Source organism: Ovis canadensis, chromosome 24 (genome assembly GCF_042477335.2).
Source record: "Ovis canadensis isolate MfBH-ARS-UI-01 breed Bighorn chromosome 24, ARS-UI_OviCan_v2, whole genome shotgun sequence".
In the NCBI taxonomy this organism is placed as follows: domain Eukaryota; kingdom Metazoa; phylum Chordata; class Mammalia; order Artiodactyla; family Bovidae; genus Ovis; species Ovis canadensis.
In genome coordinates this window covers 49,867,102-49,891,004 of record NC_091268.1, presented here as the reverse complement: position 1 = coordinate 49,891,004, position 23,903 = coordinate 49,867,102, and the positions used below count along the sequence as shown (strand labels likewise).

Genomic DNA, 23,903 nt, shown 5'->3' with positions numbered 1-23,903 from the left:
ACACTCCACATGCTGCCCCTTGAAAGGGACAGTCCTGGGTCGCCTGTAATGTGGCGACCAGGTGTGGAGAGTGGGCACCAGCTGCTGGTCTGGCTGCAGGAAGCTGTGACCCTGCCCATCAGTGTCTGCAGGGGACCTCACTAGAGAGTGGGCATCACGACCACCCGTGGGACTGTGCCGGCCCCATGCCTAGCACGCCTGAGCTGGGTGATCATGGGGGAACCCAGGCTCCTACCCCCTGAACTCACCTCCAGCTGAAGCACCTCTGTCCTCACCAACCAGGAAAGGGCTCCAAGAAGACATGAGAATCTCTGATGCTGGCTCTGTGGAGCTGGGCTCCAAGAAGACGCAAGAGCCTCTGGTGCCAGTCCTCATGTGACCATAGAGCTTGCAGTTCCTAAGCGCCTCCTGTTTCCAGACACTGTGCCGAGACCTCATTCAGCCCACACCACTCCATCTCGTGCAGATGTTGTTATCCAGGAAACATGAGGCTCCGGCATTATGAGACTTGCCTGATTTCAAGTTGGTGTAAGCAAGAACCCAGACTCTTGAGAGCCCCTTGAACAGTAAGGAGATCAAACCAGTCAATCCTAACAGAAATCAACCCTGAATATTCATTAGAAGGACTACGCTGAAGCTCCAATACTTTGGCCACCTGATGGGAATAGCTGACTCATTAGAAAAGACCCTGATAATGGGAAAGATTGAAGGCGGAGGAGAAGGGGACGACGGAAGATGAGAGGGGTAGATGGCGTCACTGACATGAGTCTGAGCAAACTCTGGGAGACGGTGAAGGACAAGGAAGCCTGGCGTGCTACAGTCCATGGGGTCACAAAGAGTCAGACACGACTGAGCGACTGAACAACAACAAAACTTGGGCTGTCAGGCTTCACAGCCGATGCTCTCAGATTGTTCTGCTGCCCTGTGCCGAGTGCCAGCTATACCGGGACCACAAGCCTACACATTGGCTTCCATGCCAGCCAGGGCCATCTGGTGGACTCCTGTTCTACCTGCCTTCAATGGCCAGCCAAGGCCCTGCCACAGGCTGCAGCCATGGGCCAAGCTCCAGAGGCTTGGTGCTGTGTCACCCGCCCCAACAAAAACTTTTTCATTTTTTGTTCTGGGAAATTTCAGACATAAATGTAGAGAGAATGGTATCATGAATCCAGTATATCCGTTTCGCGGTTTTAGCAACTCACCAGTGCTTGCGTAGGCAGCTTTAAAGCTGTGTGCCCTCTGTCAGAAGGCAACGCCCTCCTGAGGGCCACCTCCTGAGCACAAGTCCTGGGCCCACCGTTCCCTGCTGTGCCCCTCCCTTCTGGGCCAGCAGAGCAGGACCTGGGCACCCCCAGACAGATCTCCGGGGGCCTCCTTAGCCGCCACCCATCTCCTTCACAGGCTCTCGGCGCCACCTTGTGTCACAGAAGAGTTACTGTTCCACTGGGCCCAGGCCCCTCTGCATCCCAAAGTCCCTAAGCAGCTGGGCCCTCTGTCTCTCACCCTAGCGGGTCTGCTCACGAACCAGCCCCAGCAGGAGGCATCTGACCCCTCAGACACAACAGTGGGTGACCCTGTGCCCAGCACTTCCTGTGATTTCCATAGACTGTCAGTCACCCGCCCAACTCGAGGGGTCTGGCGGAACAGACCAGGCCCATTTCTTTCTGGCCTCTGACTCTTATCACATTCATTTTGGGAGGAGATTTGTCTCTCCATTGTCTGAGTTCTAATCATAGAATGGCACCTTAAGTAACTCCCTAGCCTAAGTTCCTGCATCTGTAACATGAAGAGAATACGTTCCGGCTGTAAGGATTAGAATGTACCTAGTATAACAACCAGCACATCGAAGTGCTCAGTAATGAGAGTTATTAAAATAATTTGTATCCCTTTAAGATACATGAAAATAAGTTGTGCCCCCCATCTAAGCTAGGTTAAACATTCTGCGCCAGGCGGTGCAGGCTGCAGGGTTCCCTTGGAAGCCCTGCTCCCTCCTCTTCCATGGAGCTCTGCTGCTTCTCCCTTCATCGCAGTCTTCCATTGCTCTCCTTTCTTTCTTGTAAACCCCTCTCTCTGCTCTAGTCTGCCTTCTGCTTTCTGTTCCCTTCGTGAGACAGCCCTGAACCAACCTGTTCACATAGTTCCAAGCACATGCACGCAAACACACACACAGCCTCAGCCAGCTGGAGGGCTGGGCCGCCCTCCCTGAAGGCTACTGAGGGGCCCTGACAGTCCTCTGTGACACTGCAGACCTGAATGTCAGTGCTGCTGAAGCTCCCAGGCTTCCTGTGGCTCCTGTGGGCACAGCCCAGCCCTGCTCCTGCACCCTGACCAGGGGATGGGGGCTGTAGCCACCATCTGGCCAGGTGGGATGGGCACAGGGCTGCCCAGAACAGACTTAGGTCAACCTCAGTTCTGACACTTAACTAGCCGTGTGACCTCCAGCAAATCACTGAACTTCTCTAGGCTTCAGCTTTCCCATCTGTAAACAGGGATGTCACTGGTCTCTCTCCCATAGCATAACTATGAAGAGTAGGTGACAGATGTTAGCCGCTGATGCTGCTGCTGCTGCTGACAGACACTGCTCTCCAGACCACTCCATGTGGTCTCAATTTAATAACACTTTTTCATATTCCATTGGGACTTCCCAGGTTACACTAGTGGTAAAGAACCCGCCTGCCAATGCAGGAGACTTGGATTCGATCCCTGGGTTGGGAAGATCCCCTGGAGAAGGAAACAGCAACCCACTCCAGTATTCTTGCCTGGAAAATCCCATGAACAAAGGAGCCTGGCGGGCTGCAGTCCACAGGGTCCCAAAGTCAGATATAACAGCCCATGCACACACACACACTCATATCCCATCAGTTTAAGGAAATGGCAACCCACTCCAGTATCCTTGCCTGGAAGATCTCATGGACAGAGGAGCCTGGTGGACTGCAGTCCATGGGGTCGCAGAGTCGAGCACGACTGAACGACTAACACGAACACGAGCACTAAGGAGTTTTCAGACCATATTCCAAATCCACTAGAATGACCTCTGTGGAGGATTCATTTGATCAAGAAATCCAAACAGTTCTTAACCTGAAGCATAGTGATTAAAACTACATAACCTCAGAGAGGAGCAGACGAAGCACAGACAGCCCTGGTACAGCAGATAACTCAGAACCCAGGCATCACCCCATTTGCCTTGCAGCCCACTCTGCACACCCTCAGGTGACAGTCGCACCCGAGTCCCTGAGCCTGCTCTTAGCCGGCTCCGCACCGCTGCTCCTAACCCTTACTCCACAGTGAAGACATGAACAGCGTATGTCCACCCCTCACCTCCCCCCAGCCGCTGTGCCTTCTGACGTGGGCTGAGAGGTCCTGAGCTCTGCTCCAGCCACTCCTCCATTCCTGGATCAGGCCCCACCTCCTCCAAGATCTGAAAGTCCTACAGGCTTTCTCAAAGCTCCTCTTCTCCGTCCCCCAACTTCTCGCTCACTCCCTACATTTTTTCAAGACTGTGGCCCATGGATCACTGCTTTCCTCCAAGCCCACGTGCTGCCTCATCCAGGGGAATGTTATGACCCCTCTGACCTGTCCAGCACCCGAGCCGCAAGGAGTTTGACCCCCTCAACCCTCAGTTCCCCAAATTTCATCATCACCCATAACTGCTCTGTTTCTCAAAGCTTAAATTCAGGTGCCTCCTCACTGATCCATCCATCTTTCCACATTTGTCTGTTCATCCCAGTGGCCCCAGACGGCCTCCCGAGCTGGGATAGCCCCTCCCAGGCTCCCCCCGAGCAGCGCACCCTCTCCTGCTCTCTCCTTCCCCAGACCCCCTGAGCCCCGCTGGCTGCAGCACTCTATCGCATAACTCTCCACTCTTCACCCTTCTGCAAGCCCCGGCCTGGGGGCAGCGTCCTGCCCGTCTTCACACAGAATCATCCTTGGCACCTGGGCCCCACAGGGGTTGGTGCCACCTCAGATCCATTTCTCCCGTTTCAGCAGGGTCCTCTGTGCTTCTCCCCGCCCCCACCATCCCTCCCCTCCACCCCCACCACCGTCTCCCACCTGCCTCTCTCCAAGACTCTGTTCCCAGCTCTTCAGAGCTGCCTTTCCTCCTGCCTTCGTACTTCATGAAGAAAACCAAGGCCATCAACCCTCCCCACCTCAGTCCCTATAAGAGCGTTTGGGTGTCCACGCCCATTTCCCTCCCTCCCGCCTGCTCCTGGCCCATCTCACACACCCCACCTGGAACACCAGCTCTCTGTCTCCCCGCCTCTCAGCTCCCTCTCATCTTTAAAGGCCCACCGTCAACCCTGGACTTCCCTTCTAGAAGCCATCCCATGTCTCACTCTTCCTTTACAGTTCGGCTTCTTAGAATAGTAACTCCTGCCCACTACCTCTGTTCTCTCATCTCCTGTTCGCTGTTAGGCCCACTGCAGTCTGGCTTCTCTCACAACTCCACTCTATCTGCTCACCACGGTCTCCAGTTTCGCCCTAATCACTAGCACCAGGACATCCTGGATCCATGTCGGATTTTGCTTCTGTAGCACTGACTCGGGGACCCCCCCCTCCCCACTCGTCCCTTCCTCACCACCATCTCCTGGTTGGCCTCCCGTCCCTCTGTGTCCTTCACGGCCGCTGCTTCCTGCTTATCCTCTGCATATGAGTGTTTCCAGGATTCCTTCTCTGCCCTTCTCTGTCCGTCAGTTCCTCAGGGTCACTGACTTTACTACAAGTTCTATTCTAGTGGTCCCAGGTTCCTCTCTCTGGCTTAGACCATTCTTCTGAGCTTCACACCTGTCTTTCTAACTGCTACAGACCATCTCCTTGTGGATGACCCAGAGAGCCCTCAGACTCCACGTTTCCAAGATGACCCCTCATCTTCTCCCCTTAATCTGTTCCTCCCATGGTACCCAGTCCAGAGACATCAGCGCCCCCTTCACCTCCCATGCCTGAGGCCAGGGAGCTGTCCCCAGCTCCGTCTGCTCCGGTCCCTCACTGAGTCGGTCCCCAAGCCCCATCAGTTCTGCCCCTCACAGTGAAACCATCTGTGTGCTTTTCTCCAGCCCCGTCACCATTGCCTTCGTCTACATCTCTAGCCTCCTTCCCTCCCCACTGAGCATCTTCCCTCCAGTCCTTCCCCCTCCGTCCGTCCTCCAAGCCACTGCCAGGGCAGCCTTTCAGAAACAGAGAGCTCATCACCTCATTCCCTTTATTGAGTCTTTGTGTCTCTTCCCCCTGCTTTCAAGATAAAGTCCAAACTTGCAGCCTCCCCTGGCCACCCATCTCTCCAGCTTTAGGTCCAGCATCTCCAACCCCCCTCCCCCACATGCACCCACACGACACACTTTGACCGTCCTGTTTCCTACCTGTGTCTCTGCACACAGTATTCCTGCTTTCTGGAGTGGCCTCCTGCTGTCTGATACCTCACTGCCAGTTTTTTTCTGCTTAATCCCTCTTTGTCCTTCAAGATGCAGTTCAAACATCATGTCCCCTGGTTGCCTCCCCCGTGCCCTCCCCAGGCAGGGCTGAGTACTCCCCCTCAGAGCCCCCCTCCATGGGGTGCCTGTGTGCCCTCCCTTATCACACCCCGCCGGGGTCAACTCTCTATATAGCTCTCGGTGTCCCCACTGAACCATGAGTCACGCAGGGACACACAGGGACCTCCCGTTACAGCAGAGCAGGTCCTTGATGAGTGTGTGTTGGGTTTCAGAACGGTTCTAGTCCAAGTGTTTCGAGATGCTCTCAGAAGAGCAGGGAGCTGCCGCGACCCATGCAGAAGTAGCCAGGAGTGGATGGTGTGCCGTGGAGCTGGGGTGTTGGGCGGCCTGGGCAGGTCTCCCCGCTGGGCCCACCCCTCAGTCTGACGTCTCTCCCTCCCTCAGCCTACATGAAGCGGCGGCACAGCTCGGTCAGCGACAGCCAGCCCTGCGAGCCCCCGTCCGTTGGCATCGACTACAGCCAGGGCGCCAGCCCCCAGCCCCAGCACCAGCTGAAGAAACCCCGAGTAGTGCTGGCCCCCGAAGAGAAAGAAGCTCTGAAAAGAGCATATCAGCAAAAGCCATACCCGTCACCAAAAACCATCGAAGAACTCGCCACCCAGCTCAACTTGAAAACCAGCACTGTCATCAACTGGTTCCACAATTACAGGTACGGTCCTGCTCTCAGCCCGGTCAGCCACAGCTCTACAGGAACGCACGCCCAGCCCCCAGGAAGAGACCAGCCATTCACTGTGCACGGGAGGGCGTTCTGGGGGCTGAGGACTTGGTATTCAGTCAGTTAGGTGGCTTTTTCTTTGTATTGGCCTTTTAAACTCCCAAAGATGGAGAGTCGTACAGGTAGAGACAATCCATGTCTTCTGTAACCAGAAAAAGTCTCCTCTGAGTGCCATCAGTTAAAAGGTAGAATGTATGGGACTTCCCTGGCAGTCCAGTGGTTAAGACTCTGTGCTTTCAGTGCAGGGAGTGCAGGTTCAATTCCTGGTTGGGGAACTAAGATCCCACATGTTATGCAGCATGACCAAAAAAAAAAAAAAAAGTTGAAAGAAAAGGGGAGAGTGTAGTCATTCTTGGTTCCACAATAGTGAGCGTGTATCTAGTGATTTTCTTATGCTTTCTCAAGGTCTTTTCTAGTGGTGTTTTGCAAATTAGTTTGATTCATTTTGTAATTAAATAAATGAAATAGTGTAAGACCCTTTCTCTTGGGAAAGTCATGAGTTCTTGAAGATTTATTGATCATCTACTAGGTCCACAGACACTGAGCTACGGGTTTTAACTAGCACTGTATCACTTGATCCTCACAACTATATAAGATACAGTCCTGACCACATTTTATGGATTAGAACATAAAGCTCAGAGGGGTTAACTAACTTACCTAAGCAGGGAAGGGCCCAGCGTACTCCTGCAGAAAAGGGGACAGGGTAAAATGTTTGGATTTGATAATGGAAATCCACTGACAGGTAATGAATTGTTGATCACCCATATAACCAAGACTCCCTGCTGCTAGAAACAGAGAATTCTCCGTGGTCTGATGGAGAATCAGGCCCATTGAATGCCGTGTACATGGCCATCTCAATCGCTGGTTCCTGTCAGAGCATCATTTTCTCTCTGGCTCAACAGAACGGGATAGGTGCTCCTGGTGATACCAAGGTGACAGGTGCTCGTGGAGAGCAAGTGTAGGTAAGCAGCAGGCAACAGAAGATCACAGACAGCCAGGGGCTAGAGGGAGGAGTTGTGTCTCAAAGTGGGCCCTGCCTTATCAGATAGGTTCTGCTGGAATTTCTGACAGGGCCCAACGAAACTTCCAGGTTCTGAACAAACTGGAAAATGCTTAAATATTAGATGGGAGCCAAAATAATACCTTTGTCACCAATGAAGGCTATGTGTGAGAGCCAAGTAGAGCTTCTGCTCCCACTGCTTAGTCAGTTCAGCCGTGTCTGACTCTGTGCGACCCCACTGACTATACCCTGCCAGGCGCCTCTGTCCATGGGATTCTCCCAGGAGTACTGGAGTGGATTGCCATGCTCTCCCCAAGGGGATCTTCCCAACCCAGGGATTGAACCCGGGTCTCCTGCATTGCAGGCAGATTCTTTACCACTGAACCACCAGGGAAGCCCAATAGACCTGCTACCTGACTCTTAAAACCAGGCCAGTTTATCCATCAAGGCAGTACTGGCCCCAGGCAGGCCTCACCATGTGTGGGCTGGCTCCCAAGAAGACAAAGAAAGTACATGAGCTGAGCACAACCAGCTTATTCACTCCTAAATTTACCGATCAGATAAAAACAGAGGCAGAGCGAGGTCAGCAGTTACAAGAGTGGAGCTCCCTCTACACGGAAGGAAACTTCAAGAGCAGTGAACAAGTACAGTGAAGGCGAGTGAATGGAAACGTGGGCAGAGGTTCCCCAGAGCCTCTCCTTGCCAGGTGTTATGCAATCCTGTTTTCACTTTCCAGACACAGAGGTGCATTTGAATGTGCACTTTCGAGTCTTCTTCAAGTCACATCCAATTTAATGAAGTATCCTAACCCTGGACAGGAGGGGCATGAAGCTGTAGATTGCTGAAAATCTGGGTAAAGGAGCTGTCAGTCATACAAAACATCCCCGCCCTGCTGGGAGCCACCTTTTCCCCAGATCCCCCTGCAGGCCTCAGTTGAGAGGCAGTCACTGCCTCCTGGCCAGGGCACACGCTCTCCAGGTTTCCCAGCTGGCCTCCTGACCCCTATGGAAATGCCATCACATGATGGTCAGCTGGTCATTGTGGAGATGCCTGATTTGAGCATTTAAACAAATCCAACTATAGAGAAGGCGGAGATGGGAAGAAGAGCCATGGAACCTCAAAGCTTAGTCATGAGCTCAGATCCAGACCTAGAGTAGATGGACGCTCAATAAATGCTGTCAAATACACTCCACAACAAAGCAGGCTGGTAAGTCAAGTGGTAGAACCAAGGGCAGAGATCAGTCTCAGCTGCAGAAATCTGGATGAATGTCCTAGAAGAGGTGTGATGTGTGCAGGGTATTGAAAGAACTGAACTAGAGAAGAATTTTATAAGTCACAGAACAGGTTGGTAAGAAGTGGTATCAGGTCAATAGGAATGGCATAAAGCCCAAAGAACTGAAGTCCCTCACCTAAGGCCACCCAAAGGAAAAGTGCAGAGATTCCAGCTGAGCCGGCCCTCTCTCCACGGCTTCAGTTCTTCCCTTAAATGCTCAGGACAGACCAGCTCCCCTGGTAGGTCCCATAGCACTTTACGTAAGGATGAGCATACAGCAGCACTCAGCACACAGGGGCTGAATGTATTTAATTTCTAAACAAGAAAGCCATTTCTTTCTTTCTTTTTTTTTTTTATTGTTTATTTGTTTGGGGCTGGGCTGGGCCTTCGTTGTAGTGTGCAGGCTCTTTGTTGCTGTCTGTGAGCTTTCTCTAGTTGTGGTATGTGGTCTCTAGCGCGCCTGGGCTTCAGGATGTAGCATAGGGGGCTGGTTGCCCTACAGCATATGAGATCTTAGTTCCTGGACCAGGGATCAAACCTGGCAGATTCTTAACCACTGGAGCACCAGGGAAATCCCTTCTCTTTTTTTTTTTCAAGATATTTTTATTACTTGGTAGTAAGGATTTTTTTATAAAGATTAGAAATATAGGAAAACCTAAAACCATCTAGTAAAAATAGCTATGACTATATGAAAGCAGAAAATGACAGGATTCAAGCTATCACAAAGTCCCAAAACAAACACAGCAGACTGGGAAAAAGTGAATATTTTACAATACATGTAATAAAGTGTTCCTTTGTCCATTTTTATAGGAATTGATTTTTAAAATCCTACTGAACAATTAGTAAAGAATGTGAATAGGCATTTCATAGGAAAAGAGACAGCCACTGCTAATACATGAAAAAATGATCAATTAGATTAATAGTTTAGAAATCTAAAATAAAAACAACATTCCACTTTTTTTGTTACCACTTGGCAAATCTTGGAAAGTGTCCTAGTATCTGGTGAAGATGCAGAAAGGTGGCAGAAATATAGTATTTGTAGGGGAGTGGATTATTACTAATAATTTAGAAAGTGATTTTACAGTTTCTATTAAAATTAAATAAGCACAGATCTTTTGGCCCAGCCATCTCACTTTTGAGATTTTTATCCTAGAGAAATAATACACCAATTTTTAAGGACCTGTGATCAAAAAGAGAGTTTCTTAGGTTCTTTCCACAGGAATTAAAAAGAAGTTGATTTCATTTTTTCTGCACCACTCGAACCCTTAGGGAGTAAATGCTTGGGGTTGATTTTTACCCCCATCAAAAAATAAACAAAACTTTACTTCCTCTTCTTTTCTCTAAGGCCATCAGAAGTATTCTAAGGTGACCGTTTACCCAAGAACACCAGAACAACATAGCCCAGGACACCTGGTCTCCTGGAGAACAGGTCCACCCAGCAGAAACTCTTCCAAGCCCTAAAAGCCACGGCATCCTGTCAGCCTTGCATGACTTGTCTGAAAACCAGATTTGCTTCTGGGACCTGGTCTTTCTAGACCAAAAGATAATCTTCCTCAGGGACACAGAGTCTAGTCTAGGCTGAGAAGGGTGATGCCTCTTATCTGCTAAGCACATAACATGTGCCAGTCCCTGAGCCAAGAACTTTATAGATGTTATTTCATATTTCCTCCCACCTGCAGTCAAATTCAGAGCTGCCAGCCCCATTTTACACATGATACATGTAAATGTTTAAACATCATACATGTCATTCTAGCCAGTGAGGGTCACAGCCTCGATCCCAGGTCTTGGACATAAAGTTGTCTCTCCAGTCCCTCAGCCTTTCTGTCTCAGCCTTAGTACTTATAACAAGGACTTTGTCATTCAGAAGGCAGCTGGGTGGTAAAAATAGAAAAATAGTTCCTTTTTTTTTGGTCTACTTTGTGTCCTGTATTTAATATTTCATCATGGTGATCTAGTGGTTAAGACCTGATCCTGCCACTGCAAGGGGGCTTGGGTTCTATCCCTGATTGGGAAACTAAGATCCCACATGCCGTGCAGCATAACCAAAAAGAAAAAACGACAACAAAAAAACCCAACATTTAGTAATAACATCTCTGCAAGGAAGACACTATTCTCCATACTTTTCTGATAAGAAAACTGAAGCACAGAAAGCTTAAGAAATTTGTCCAAGTTTTGTAGCTAGTAATGACAAGCCAGATTTCAAACCCAGGTTTGCCTGGTTCCAAAAAGCCTATGCTCCATTCTGGAGCATGATGGAGTCCATGATGGACCTGTGGCCTGGATGAGACCAAACCCTTAGCTGCCCATCTAGCCTTCCCCACCCAGGGTGGAATGGGATTGAGTGTTCACCCTAGTGAGTATTTTTTAGCTGTTAAGGGGCTTGAAGTCCAGCAAAGTGCAGGTTCATCCTCCTAGCAAAGTGCCCAGGGATCTGTTGATGGGAATTACCATTTCACAGGCTCCCAAAGTAGCCCCCAGGAAGGAGGAAAGTCTTCCATTACCTCCTGGGAACTTCTGGGGGGCCTTCAGGACCCCCCTCTGCAGCTTTGGCTCAGGGATCATCTTCAGGACAAGGGTCAAAGTTCACCCTTTGTATGGAGCAAAAAATTGTGTAGCAGATAACCATGACCTGACTTGTGATATACTGGACTAAACTATAGCCGAATTCTCCCTGGCTCCAACCTCCCTACATCCAGCACAGGACCTGGCATACCATGGGTTCTCAAAAAATGTCACCTTTATTGAGTTATACACACTGCAGAAAATATCTTCACGCATGCCTGACCCCAGGGCTTTCTGCAGGCCCAGTTTCTGTAAGACACTGGACTTGGTGCTAATTTCCCTGAAGATGCTTTTCCACTGACAATTGGCTTGTGATCAGAGGTTTTTAGGAAGAAACACCTAGAGAGACTTCTGATCGAACCCAGTACTGTGAGCACGATAGGAAGAGAAATTCTGACACTAAACAAAAGATTTAACAAAAGCCCTTTCATGACATCACCAAGGGCTCCAAAACAAGGAAGGGCTGGGCCCTTCTGTAGCTGTTTCCTTCGGACCTGACAAAGTAGTGAAGCACACTTTCCACTGTAGGCTGTAAAGTAAAGTAAATGTAGCTCAGTCGTGTCCGGCTGTTTGTGACTCCATGGACTGTAGCCTACCAGGTTCCTCCGCCCATGGGATTTTCCAGGCAAGAATATTGGAGTGGGTTGCCATATCCTTCTCCAGGAGATCTTCCCAACCCAGGGTTCGAACCCAGGTCTCCCGCGTTGTAGGCAGACACTTTACCATCTGAGCCACCGGGGAAGTTTGAACTTGTAGGTTGAACTCAGCTTAATTAAAACGTGGTGGATGTGTTGGAGCACATATTTGGCCTCCCTCCTGATTGGTCAAAAGTTACCCTTCCTTGGTCATCTTTTAGAGGACGGAATTAGTTGAAATTTAATCACACAAATTGATAGAATCCCACCTCAGCCTTGACCAGAGACTCTGATCTGTGGCTCAGAGCTGGACACTGAAGATTTTCACTTTGGGCACTATCTAATAATTGGTTCTCTCTCAGGAAGTCCAGAGGGGGAGGCGATGGTTACCATTCATGCTTTATCTCTTTGTGTGAATTCATTCGGCCTTACAGCTGTACACCAAGCACCAGTGCTAGGTGTGGGTGTGCAAAGAATGGGGCCTTGCCATGCCACTAATGTTGGCGGACCATCCTAGTGAAGAGGGGACTAGCATTCCAACCAAAGGACAGGTTACTCAGAGGCCCCAGGCCTGGGAAACTTGAAGCTGGGAGGGTTGCTGGCTCCTGCCTGGGGAGAATGGGGTGGCTGTAAAGAGGGGCTCCACTCTGGGGGCCGCAGGAGCCTGAGCGGCTGTCAGGCTGGTGGGAGTGAGATGTCGGGCAGTGGGCGGAGATGGCAAGAGGCCTGGGCCGCGAGGGAAGGGACACGGGGCACCCGTGCACAGAGGTCCCCTGACGGCGCCCCCACTGCTTGTGTCTCGTAGGTCTCGGATCCGCAGAGAACTGTTCATTGAGGAGATTCAGGCCGGGAGCCAGGGCCAGGCCGGGGCCAGCGATTCGCCGTCGGCCCGGAGCGGCCGGGCCGCACCCAGCTCAGAGGGCGACAGCTGCGACGGCGTGGAGGCCTCCGAGGGCCCGGGCGCCGCGGACGCCGAAGAGTCGGGCGGCCCCGCGGCCGCCGCCAAGTCTCAGGGAGGGCCGGCCGAGACGGCCGCGGCCCCGGAGGAGCGAGAGGAGGCGCCGCGGCCGGCGGAGAAGGCAGAGCCGCCGCCCTCGGGGACCCCGGTCCCGGACGCCGCCGCCGCCGCCGCCGCCGCCGACGAGGGCCGGCCCCGGGCGCCGCCGCCGCCGCCGCCGCCCGAGGGTCCCGCGGACGGCCCGGGGCCCGTGCCAAACCCCGCCGCCGCCGCCGCCGCTGCGCCCGCGGCCGGGGAGGACGCCGCTACCTCAGCCGCCCCGCCGGGCGAGGGCCCCTGCCGGGCCCGGGACGGCGCCGACAGGAGTTCCGCTTTGCCAAGCACCAGCGCGCCCGCGGCCGTCCGCCGGCCCAGCTCGCTGCAGAGCCTCTTCGGCCTCCCGGAGGCGGTGGGCGCCAGGGACTCGCGAGACAACCCCTTGAGGAAGAAGAAGGCCGCGAACTTGAACAGCATAATCCACCGCCTGGAGAAGGCTGCCAGCCGCGAGGAGCCCATCGAATGGGAGTTCTGAGAGGGCGCCGCCCGCCCGCCCGGCGCGCCGCGCCGCGCCGGGCCTTGTCTGGCCGGGCCGGGCCAAGCCTGACCGGGCCGGGCCGAGTCTGGCCGAGCTGGGCCGAGTCGAACCGAGTGTGGCCGAGCTGGGTCGAACCGGGCCGGGCAGAGGGGCGGGCGCCGACTCCGCGGCCGGGACCGTGTTGCGCACTTAACCGCCCTGCGGGCCACAGGGCAAAATCGCCATAGGCCAAGGTGCATATAGAAATCAAAAGGAGCATTAAGCCCAATCTATGTCGTGTTTTCAAGGAAGAAAACGGAAATGTGTAGTCGAGCTTTTTTGTACCCTGAAGTGTTTTTTTTATTGCCCTAAGTGATTTCCACAGGTTCTGGAATAACTCTTACAGCTTTGCCTTGCGCCCTCCTCTTTTCGTGTGGGCTTTAAAAAAAAAAAAAAATCAAACCCACATATTAAAAGGGGGCTTTTTATCTGCCATCTAATGGCTTCAGAGCGATAATACACTATTATCTTCTTAAACCAGGAAAAAAGGGGAGGGGGGGGATTTTTCAGAAAAAAAATTTAAAAAAGAAAGTTTTTGTAGCTGTTCAGTTGCCACTAAGAGATTGCACAGTCAAACCGACTCTAAACACACTAGTTTGGATTCCTAAATATTTTCAAGTAAAGAATCTTCTCCTTTGAAACTTTGAATTAAAGTAAAACACATTTACTCCACATATTTTTTAACAAAAAAAGTCACATCAGGAAAATATCTGATTTTGTGGTAGCTGAGGTAGTGTTTTCTTGTACGTGAATAGAATCCTGACATGTAGTGCACATTGATCCATAGCTTTAACTGACTCTGGGCTTTTGCTGACCAGGGTTTGTTTAATACACTCCATTCTAGGCCAAATCAGGACAAAAAGAAAAGATCCGAATCTAGGTATTTTATAATCTGCTTTTTAACCTCTAACCGCAGAGCACGCTGATCAGACCTCATATCTTGGAGGTGTAGGAGACAAGTTAGAACTGTAGCATGTACCCGTTCATTTTGTTTAATTTATGGTGTCTTATGTCTGTGTTAGTGCGTCTTGCACATGTGCGAGCGTTGAAAGGAGGAAAGTGTAGGCCTCGAAGGTCGCCGCAGGCATATCTGGGGCCCCTCGGGGCCCCTCGCCCCTCGTAGGCAGCAGTCTTTCCGTGACACAGAAGGCACCACACCTCACACCACTCTCCCGGGCGCCTGATGGACTGAGCCCCACCAGGGGACGCCACTGCCTGGGCCTGGGCAGGGCTCCTGCGTGCACCCAAGCACGCACATAACTCTCTCTCTGTCTCTCTATCTCTCCCTTTCTTCCCACCACAAGCACTGATGACTGTTGACGTCGTGGGAAGCCTCCTTCCTTCCCTGCAGAAGAGAGAACGTGGCAGTCTGGGCTCGGCTCCCACCCCCGTAGTCTCACACCAAAACGCTGATGCTCTTCACTTCCAGACCAGATCATTGGCCCTCCATTCATTTTGCCTCTTGGAACGTTCTTTTTATGCACAGTTTAGGGCAGTCTAAGTACAAATCAAAAGTCTAACTTGTCTCTGATTCCTCCTGTCGTCTATGTGTATATGCGTGAGAACAGAGGTGGATGAAAGTGTGCGTGTGTGCGTGTGTGCAATTTTATACGTCTGTGTATTTTCTTAAGTACCTGTGCACACATAGAGTGCATTACTGCCACCTTTTTTCAATAAGCTGTTTTATCAGTTATGGCTTCTACAAGTTTGCTAATTTAGACTCCTTTATTGCCATATCTTTAAACTAACAATAGATGATTTCGGTATATATATATATTTTTTTTTGCTTATTTATAGGTGCTGTATTTTATTATCTGATTGTTAGGAAGGGATGAAAGGGGCAAATATTCTTTAGAGGGATAGACTGCCGGCAGTATTGGGTATAATTTACAAGATGTAGCTGTCATACTGTATATTACTGATTGAAACCTTTTTGACCGTATTGTGTATCATTGAAACCTTTGTCTTAGGTCAACATCTTTGGATGACATTTTAATGGTGCATTCATTATTTCTTAAGTTTAATTAATATTACCTTTTTTTTGATTTGGGGGGGTGGGAGGGAGTTCTAATTTTAAAGGTATGCTCCCGCTATTACACCTCAGTGTGCTTGTATTAATTAACTTGTAGGACTTTGACTGTAAGATGTGAAACCACATTTCTTGCATGACGTTTTAGAAATTATGTATTTCATTTACAGTCTTTTAACCTGCAACTGCAGCACTTATTTCAAGTTTTCACAAATTTAAGAGTCACTACACTAAAGACAATGCCTTTTCATGAAGAAGAAGTTTGCAGAAGGCTCTAGGAGGCTGGGAGGCAGGCCGTTTGTCTTTTGATGGTTTCATATCATTCTGAATTTGAAATCTGGTTCAGTGAGCAGAGAATTCAACACAGAGGAGCTTAAGGGGAAAGTGGATTCCCATCTGGCTGAATCCAGGTGCACTGAGAAGAGGGCGTTTGCATCCGTGACCCTCAGGACAGTGAGTAGCAGAGCCCCTGACGGTACTGTGGTGTCCTCTCCACAAAAACCTCAAGGAGGAATTTTGTCATCACGTGATGAGTCTCCAAATACCCGACCTTCAGTAGAATGAAAAGCAGGGCGTTAACAGGGAACGCCAGGGTAGTGTTTTTGCTTTAAAGGCATGACTGTTATTTACTAAGGTGTTAAATCGAGGAAACTGATAAAAAGTGTAAATCTGTCCATCCTCATGGCCAAATAGTAACGTCTAAAACAGCCACTTTGGCTCTTCCAGGCAATTTAGTCATTTTTGTTGGTTTTGTTTCTTTTTTAAAAACTAGGTTATTGTTGATTTTCATTCTGTCTTTTTTTGCCAGACTTACATCTGGGTGCTCGATACAATCAGTTGGTTAAATTTTGCTTGTGGTTCCGTATTTGTATTCTTTCTCTATTTATTTTTTTTTTAATTGCGATCCTAATCCTAGATCTCTTGTGTTTAAGCTGTCACTGTAATACTTACAAGAGCTGCCACTAAATAACAGAAACCTGGGGTGGGGTGTCCCCCTCCTCTTTGTGCCCCTCAGTCTGAGTCCAAGGGTTGATCTTTCATCTTGATAAGCAATATTCAAGTGCCTTGAACAGCATCCCCTCCATGGGCTTTACCTTCCGCTGGCTGGCGTTCCAAGCAGCAGCTCCCACAGGCAGCCGACCTCTTCCCCTTTCCGCTCGCTCCATCAGTCTAAAAAGCTGGTTTGTACCTCTCCCCTGGGGAACACGGTTCCGTAGAAAACACTAACACTTAATTACAAGCTCCATTATACCATTTTAAATGGCTTCTTTTTGTTAATTGGAGGCAGTGTTCATAACTTAAGGTTTTTGCCATTACTTAGCTGGCTAAGTGGAGACTCCGCATACAGTGTCCAAGTTCAGCCTCTTGACCTTTGGTTCCTGCCCACATTCTCTTGGGTGTCTGAGGTAGAAGGGGCGTGGCTTCACTCCCGCCTCCTGGCTCCCAGACGAGGCCTCTTCTCTTGAACTTCTGGATGAGGCTTGTGATCTCTGTCTAGCAGGTCGCCCTTCTTTAGGAAAGATTACCACAGCCATCTAACTCCAATTCAGTTTTCCTCGGAGCTTACCTGCCCGAAGGACAGCGCGACACAAGGTAGCTTGTGGTCAGGAGACTGCGGAGGAATCTCCAGGATCTGCCAGGACCCTGACTGTACGGCTACTCTCAAGTCATGACACTCTGTCTAGGCCAGGGACCAAGGCGGAAAGATGAGAGTTCAGGCCTCCCTGGACAGTTTCCCTGTGTGTCCAAAGCACAAATGCCTCCCTGTTCATCTCTCTTCCTCCTGTGGGCCTCTTTGTGTCTCCCTAAAAGCCAGGTGTGCTGGTTGGTGGTCCAGACCCAGAGTGCAACAGAGCTTTGGGTGAAGTGTTCCTCTGTGCTCCCTCTGGCTGTGAGAGACTCTCCCCAGCTGCCCTCAGCCCCAGGAGGAAGGAGACACCCGAATGCCTCCATACCCAGGACCGCCACAGCCCCATGAGCAGACCAAGCAGAGAGCAGATTGTACGCAAGCTCTGGCCTCTGCTACCGGCCCTAAGATCACCCAGCAGTCGTGCCCTAAGAGGTTGGGACGAAGGTCGCGGGACAGCTCTGTCCGCAGGCAGGTGCCTTCTCACCTAAAGTTGGCCTGGATTTCTTCGTTCTCCCTGAACTCGTGTCCTGTCGTGCACGGGCGATCGTTGAACTCTGTTGACTTTCTATGCAATGTTCTTCATTCCTCTGATGGTGGGAAAACAGACCTCCCTGAAAACAGCAGAGGAGCCAGCGGGAGCAACACTCCCGTCCTTCTGGGCTGAGCACACAGTGAAACAGTGTTGGTGATTTCCTAGATCTTGAGCTGGGGGACAATAGCCTTTGCCTTAAATGCACCACAGCAGACGCCTCTCGACAGGCCTATAAAAACCAGAGTCTGCCCTGAGCCATCCCGGGCCGCTCCCCTCTGAAGCCAGTAAGCCAGCTGCTCAGGGGAGATGGAGCCGGGCCGGGTCCTGGTGACCGCGGTGGGTGGGCAGCTGCTCCCTGTCAGGCTGCAAGTTGGCTCCCTCCCTGAATGTCCTCCCCCACCCCCGTGTCATCATACTCATTTGTCCCCTTCTACCTCACTAACCACGCCCCCACTGGACCTCCCCCCGCACCCCTCAGAACCGCGAGGCAAGTGGGATCCGGGAAGAGAAAACCCAGAAGTGTGGCATGCATGAGTATAGCTCGGCCTGGTGGGCAGGCGGCTTCCCTCTTGTGAGCACAACCCAGACAGACAGCTGTGCTCTGCGAGGCGCAGGGATCCTCCTCTTGGCCTCCACCTGCTCCTGAAGCGCTCACAGCTGTTTCCTCTGCAGGCATGGGTGGCCTTGGGCCCCACAGGGCCTTCTCTCTGGCCCGCCTTCGCACTCTGCCCATTCCCGCTCAGCTGTTAAGATCGGTCAGAGCCACTTCCCTCGCCCCGGGCTGCCGCTCCATGGCCACGTGAGGACACTTCCCCAGGATTCCCACCTGACACTGGGGAGCTCTGTTGTCTCTGGCACCAGGAAGTTATAATCTCAGCCCTTCTGTGAGGTCTCCGTGGGAAGGATCCCAAGGACAGGAAAGGATCTGGCCTTCCCCAACCCACATGCCCAGTCTTCAGGCGTGTGACCCTTTCTTCCCCAAAGAATAGGCCAGTTTCTGTGCTGTGCTGAAGAAAACCAGCTCCTAGGGCTGCTGGTTGGGTGTGGGTCCATCCAGTCTGGTGGCCAAAGTGTTCTCTTGATGGAAGGAATTTGGACACGCTTACTGGGAAGAACTCACATTTAGAAATCTGCCCCCCTCCCTGGTGCTGCCGTTTCTTTTCGTCTTGATGGTGTTAGGGGAGCCTTCGTGAACCCAAAGGCAGAGCTCCTGCCCTAAGTGGCCAGGTGATAGCCTGGGACTCCCAACACAGTATACATCTATTTCCCAATGCAGTGAATGTCAGTCTGACCAGTACAGCTGCTTGCTAAGAGGATGGTTCAATTTGACAATGTTACTCCCATTCAGATTCTGTTCTGCCTTTTGGTAGATGAAAACTACCAGGAAAAGAAGGGAAAGGAAGTTCCTAGTTCCCAAAAGATCAAGGCTGTGAGACACTTAGAGGTGTACAGAAAGCTGGGGCCAGAACACTCCGGTGGGGGGGCGGTGTGCAGAGGGAGGCAGCAGAGGAGAGGGTGTGGGGAGCAAGGAGCTGAGCATAAAATGAGCCCTGCCCCAGAGCCCGCCCTTCCCCAGCAGCCTGGGAGCCTCATCCTTGGTCAGAGAAGAGTATGGAAATGTAGCTCCCCCACCCCCGCCCCGCCCCACCGTCATCCCGAGATGGGAGCTGTCCCCGCCTGCCCGGGCCTTGCCACCACCCGTCCATGGCCACCTCCCCTCCAAAGAGACTGTGTCCATGCCGTCAGTGGCATACTCCCCATTTTCATTTTTGGATGAAGTGACATTTAGCTTTAACGAGACATTTCCAAAGTGCTTAGTCTCCTCCAAAATGCTAACTTTAAAAGTTGGGCATCATAGGTGAAGAACCTTTTTTTTTTTTAAAAAAAAAAAGGCTAGTGAAAGACATTAGGCTAGGCATAAATGTGCACTTCCCCATCGTTGCTATTAAACATTTAAAATACCTTTGAGTTGCTTTTCTTGGATCATTACAGCTTATCCAATAATGTAAAGAAGTAAAGTCTGTTACTGTAATTCCTGTAGTGTTTAGACTCTCTCATTTCTACCACAAAATATGCTGTATGCTATGTATCAAGCTTTCTGTGAACAGAAAGGAAAGGTGCCTTATATTCCAAAGTCATGGCTACACCCCTGTGGACAGTAATCAGAAGCACAGTATATACAGAAGCATTGGGACTTCCGTGGGTGAAACCAGATACCAGTCAGCAAGACGGATTGAAGTGGCACGGGGCTCCTTTGTTTTCTGGTTCCCTTTTTTTTCCCCTCCATATTTCGTGTCTTTTTCTTTCTTTCTTTTTTATGTTCTCATAGCTTGCTTTAAACAGAAAGCACTTAAATAGATGACTATGTGTAAAAAGCTCTGTGCAATAGAAATCATTTCCCTTCATTTTTAAGAGAGAACGTATTGCACACCAAATGAACTCAAAGTAAGCTTTAGACCAGGACGATTCAGGTTGTGGAGGAGCAGGACGAGTGTGTTCACTGTAGTTCCGTTTTGTTCGGGAACGGAAGGGAAAACGGGCCTCCCCAGCACTGCCTCCCCACCCCTGCCCCGCAACCCCGCCTCAGCCTGCCTCTTGCTGCCCGCCATGCTAGTGACGCAGGGCCCACGGGCACCCACCAGAGCCTCTGGCTGGGGCAGCAGAGCAATCGGAGCGGGCTGCGACTCGGCAGCTAAGAACCCCCCCAGTGAGCGTGTGGCCACAGGCGTCCCTCCCAGCACTTCACCTTTTTCTTGTTGAGATGGATCGACTGCTACTGACACCCCCCCCCACCTCCCTGCAGCGTGCGTGAGGATAATTATAAAAGGATATTTCCTTGAGAAAAAAAAAATTGTTTAAAAAATATTTCTATTCTCTTCTATTTATTATTAGGTTAATCCTTTAAGTACTTATCAGGAGTGTATTGTTATTTTGTGTCGTTGTTGTTACCATAAGTACTTCTGACTTTCACTCCACCCTTTGCTGTCTTCGGCCTCCCTCCCTCCCCCGGCCCCAGAGACCCAAAGGGTCTTGGGGATGTGATCGGAGGGCAGAGGGGGATTTCTCTGAATCAGCTGTCTCTCTCCAGAGTAGCCGCTCAAAAACTGGTGGTCTCCATCACGTCCCACTTTTCAAAACGAGAGAGTTGATGAACAAAACAATCTCCCAATGTTAAGGAAGCGCCGGGGTTTGAAGTTTGCTTGTGTGAGGAGCTGTAGAGGAGACTTAGAAAAAGCAAAGCTTGGTTCCCCCAAAGCCTCCTAGAGCCTCCGGTCAGACTTCTGGGTTCATGACGGTTCAGGAGCCCCGGGGCAGGACGGGCGCGGAGGCCTGGTCGAGCCTGACTTTGGGTGAGAGAGGTCTCTGGCAAGGCTCACTGCGCTGACAAGTTTCCGTTGGCTTTTGTTACAGTTGTTGTTTTCCTTGCCTACAAAGTTGGTCAAAACCATCTTGCGGAGCAACCGTGTTTTTCTGTCCGGCTGTGGCTTAAGGACCCACTCCGGGGGAGCAGGGGTCTGGGGGGAGCCCCTGTCCTCCTTCCTGTGGTTAAGTGCAGGGGAAGCATGGACCAGGGGCACAGCTTTCCGTGGCTAGAAGCACAGCCAGCAAGACACCCAGTGGCTTGCTCCTCGGGTATCGGGGTGGTGGAGGCTGAGGCTGGGCGCTGCCTGCCGCCCCGAGGTAGGGCTCCCAGAGGGCCTGCCGACCCTCTCCGTGTCACCCACAGCTTTTCCCCGCTCTGACATCGTCTGGGGTCCTGACTCTGTCCTCGTCTCTTTGAAAGCCCTCTGATGAAACAACAGCCCCATCCCTCCCCCTACAAGGGTTTCCATTTCCCCCAAGTCGTCTATGCATTTCTCTCTCTCTCTCACCGTTTTCTGCCTCATTCCTAGAGAAAACGGGCATCTCATGTCCCACCCTCTGAGACCCACCCCCACCTTTCAGAAAATGCTGTGCATTTTGGAGACGTGAGGATTTCGTCCAAAATTCTGAAAGCATTTGCGGACAGCTCGTTAGAAAATAAAAATGGGGAAAAGCAAAACGAAAAGGCGGTGTTCCCCCCACGTCCCTTTCCACTGAGTAAGACCTAGCTCTTTGCAATTGTGCAATAAACTACTTGCCGTGAGAGCAGGTGGCCACGCTCCTGCCCAGACTACTAACTGACACAGCACAGGACGGCCGGCCGCAGGGGGGCCTCTTCCAGACGCCTCCCAGTGAGCTCAGCTCCCCACCCCCACCGCCACCAGCACCATGTCGTGCGGTGTCTTACATTTTAGCAGTATTTTATATTTTCTGTAACGCACTAAGTCTTAGATGTTTTTAGAACTCGTTTGTTCATACTCACAATCACAGACTTTTTTTTTTCTAATCCTCACAATGACCCAATTGACCAAAAAAAAAAAAAAAAAGCATCATTTTTGTACAAATAGCTTTGAGAAAAGCCTCTGTTGTGTTGCTGTGACCCATCTCCGGTAACATTTTATTTCTTGCTATTTGTTCTCGACGCGAGAAGTCAAAAGTTGATCCGCCTGGCATGGGGGTGGGGGAGGCACCCGTCGTCCCTTCTGTCCTTGGTTAGCCATACGATGTTTGTTCTCAGCACTGTACAACGGTCCCTATACGATATGGAGAAGCAATATCACTGTATGAAACTCACACCATGTATTATTATTATTCACTAGCACCCTAGGTGTGATAATTGAAGTAAATATCTTTTATACAAACACAAGAACGTGTGGGTTGTTTTTATTTAAAGGGCTCTGGCCTGAGGAGGAGCAGCAAACACTTTCCATTCTGGGTCCAAAGGGCACCTCGCGCACTGCCTTCCTCCAGTGCTTCCGTGGGCGTGTGGCACCGGGGCCAGGTGTCTGCAGAAACCTGGGTAGGATGTGCAGGGGACCTGGGGGCCAGCCGGCCCCGCTGTCCACGGGTCTCCCTCTGGGTACACGTGAGGCCCTGCGTCCCCGCTGGCTTCTTGGCGCCTTTGGAGCCCTGGCCCTCCCAGCACCAGCTTCCTCGTCTGTGAAACGGCCGCCGCCATGCGTCTCACAGGCTTGTGAAGACCAGCAAGGGCGGTTGACCACGCTGGGTGTGGCCCTGGGCTGACTGATGGCCGCAGCCTGCGCCCGGCCAGCCGCCCAGCCTCAGCCTGCGGGTCTGAGGGGTGTGGGGGGGTCTCTTGCTTTGTTCCCTAACCCCTGTGATGTGGAGAAGGACAAGCTCAGGGCCTCTGTGAGTGCGGGCAAGTAAGGGAGAGGAGGAAGGAGGGAACGGCGTCTTGTGGGCTTCTGGAAGGATCGGGCTCCTGAGAAAGGGCCTCTCCAGCCAGCGCTCGGGGCTGGAGGCGGGAGAGCCCTGCAGAGTCGGGCTGCCAGGTGGTCCACAGGCTTGTGACCAAGGATGTCTCTCGTCTCGGGATCTAGAGGGTTGGAAGAGAACCGCCATCCTCCCCAACCTGTGACTGCTGGGTGCGGGAGGAGTGTATTTGTTGATTGTGCCTTGATCTGTGAGTTTCAGAATGTGAAGTTCCTGCTGGTGATACAGAAGCGTGAGCTAAACTAGATTCAATGCACCCTCCACAATGCGCCCTCCCTTTTCCCCAGAGCAGGGAAAGCCTCCCACCAGAGCTGGGCCCTCCTGAGCCTATCTCCTCCATCACCCAGATGTGGAAGTGTCCAGAGCTGCCCCCAAATGTCTGCCCATCTCCTGCCAAGGGAGAAATTACATAAAACCAGTAAGGCTCTCCCAGTTTGGCACTGAAAAAACCTAACTGCAATCATTTTTTGTTTGCTAGTTTAGGTACACTCCTACTTTTAAAAAATCCTTTAAATTAAGATATAAAATGTTAAAAAAAAAAAAAAAGAAAGAAAGAAAGAAAAGCACTTAACACAAAGTCTTTTTACCCAGAAGCTCTTGCAGTGAGATTTGATTAACCAGAACTGCAGTTGCACGTGGTTTTGTAGCTCCAAGTCCTGTCTCGGTAAACAGCCAGCACCAGAGGCAGAGAAACAAGCAGGATTTGACGTGCCGACTGCAGTCGGGCGCTGTCCCCACGCAAGCAGTGTCCAGCCTCCCTGTGCACAGCTCTTCTCCTTTCTCTCTGGTTAAGTGGATCCGAACAAAACTGTACCTTATTTGATGCACTGGGGAATGGCAGGTTTATACCGCGTAAGGTGACACAGTGATATTGTTAACGTGTGTGACTCATCCACAGCTTGTGTTTTAAAGGGCTTTCATGTGGCAGACTTGGGGTGTGTTGCCATCTCTTCCACGGCCCTAGATGTTGGCTCTGCGGGGGAGGGGGCATGCATTTTGCGGGTCCGCACGCGGGGAGCCAGGGTAAGAACACAGAGGACTGGGGAGAACTGTTGTGACGTCAGTGAGGGCTTGCAAAAGGGCTAGCAGATTCCAGCCTGGTGTGGCCTTGAGGTGGAAGGAGGCATTTGTGATGGACAGGCAGCAAGGACACCCAA

General features: G+C 51.3%; 1 protein-coding gene across 7 annotated transcripts in view; it reads left to right on the top strand.

Moving 5' to 3' along the window:
• The window catches only part of CUX1 (cut like homeobox 1), a 353,721-nt gene that overhangs the window by 314,982 nt on the left and 14,836 nt on the right, over positions 1-23,903 (top strand). For 5 of the 7 annotated variants that reach the window (XM_069571107.1, XM_069571104.1, XM_069571103.1 and 2 more), the window contains 2 exons: positions 5,868-6,132; positions 12,474-15,235. The exons of the other annotated variants lie outside the window; for them this stretch is intronic. In XM_069571107.1, coding sequence (XP_069427208.1) covers positions 5,868-6,132; positions 12,474-13,197 — 989 coding nt within the window. In that variant the 3' untranslated portion in view covers positions 13,198-15,235. Of the gene's footprint in view, positions 1-5,867; positions 6,133-12,473; positions 15,236-23,903 lie in introns of those variants that run through there. 7 annotated transcript variants of the gene reach the window in all.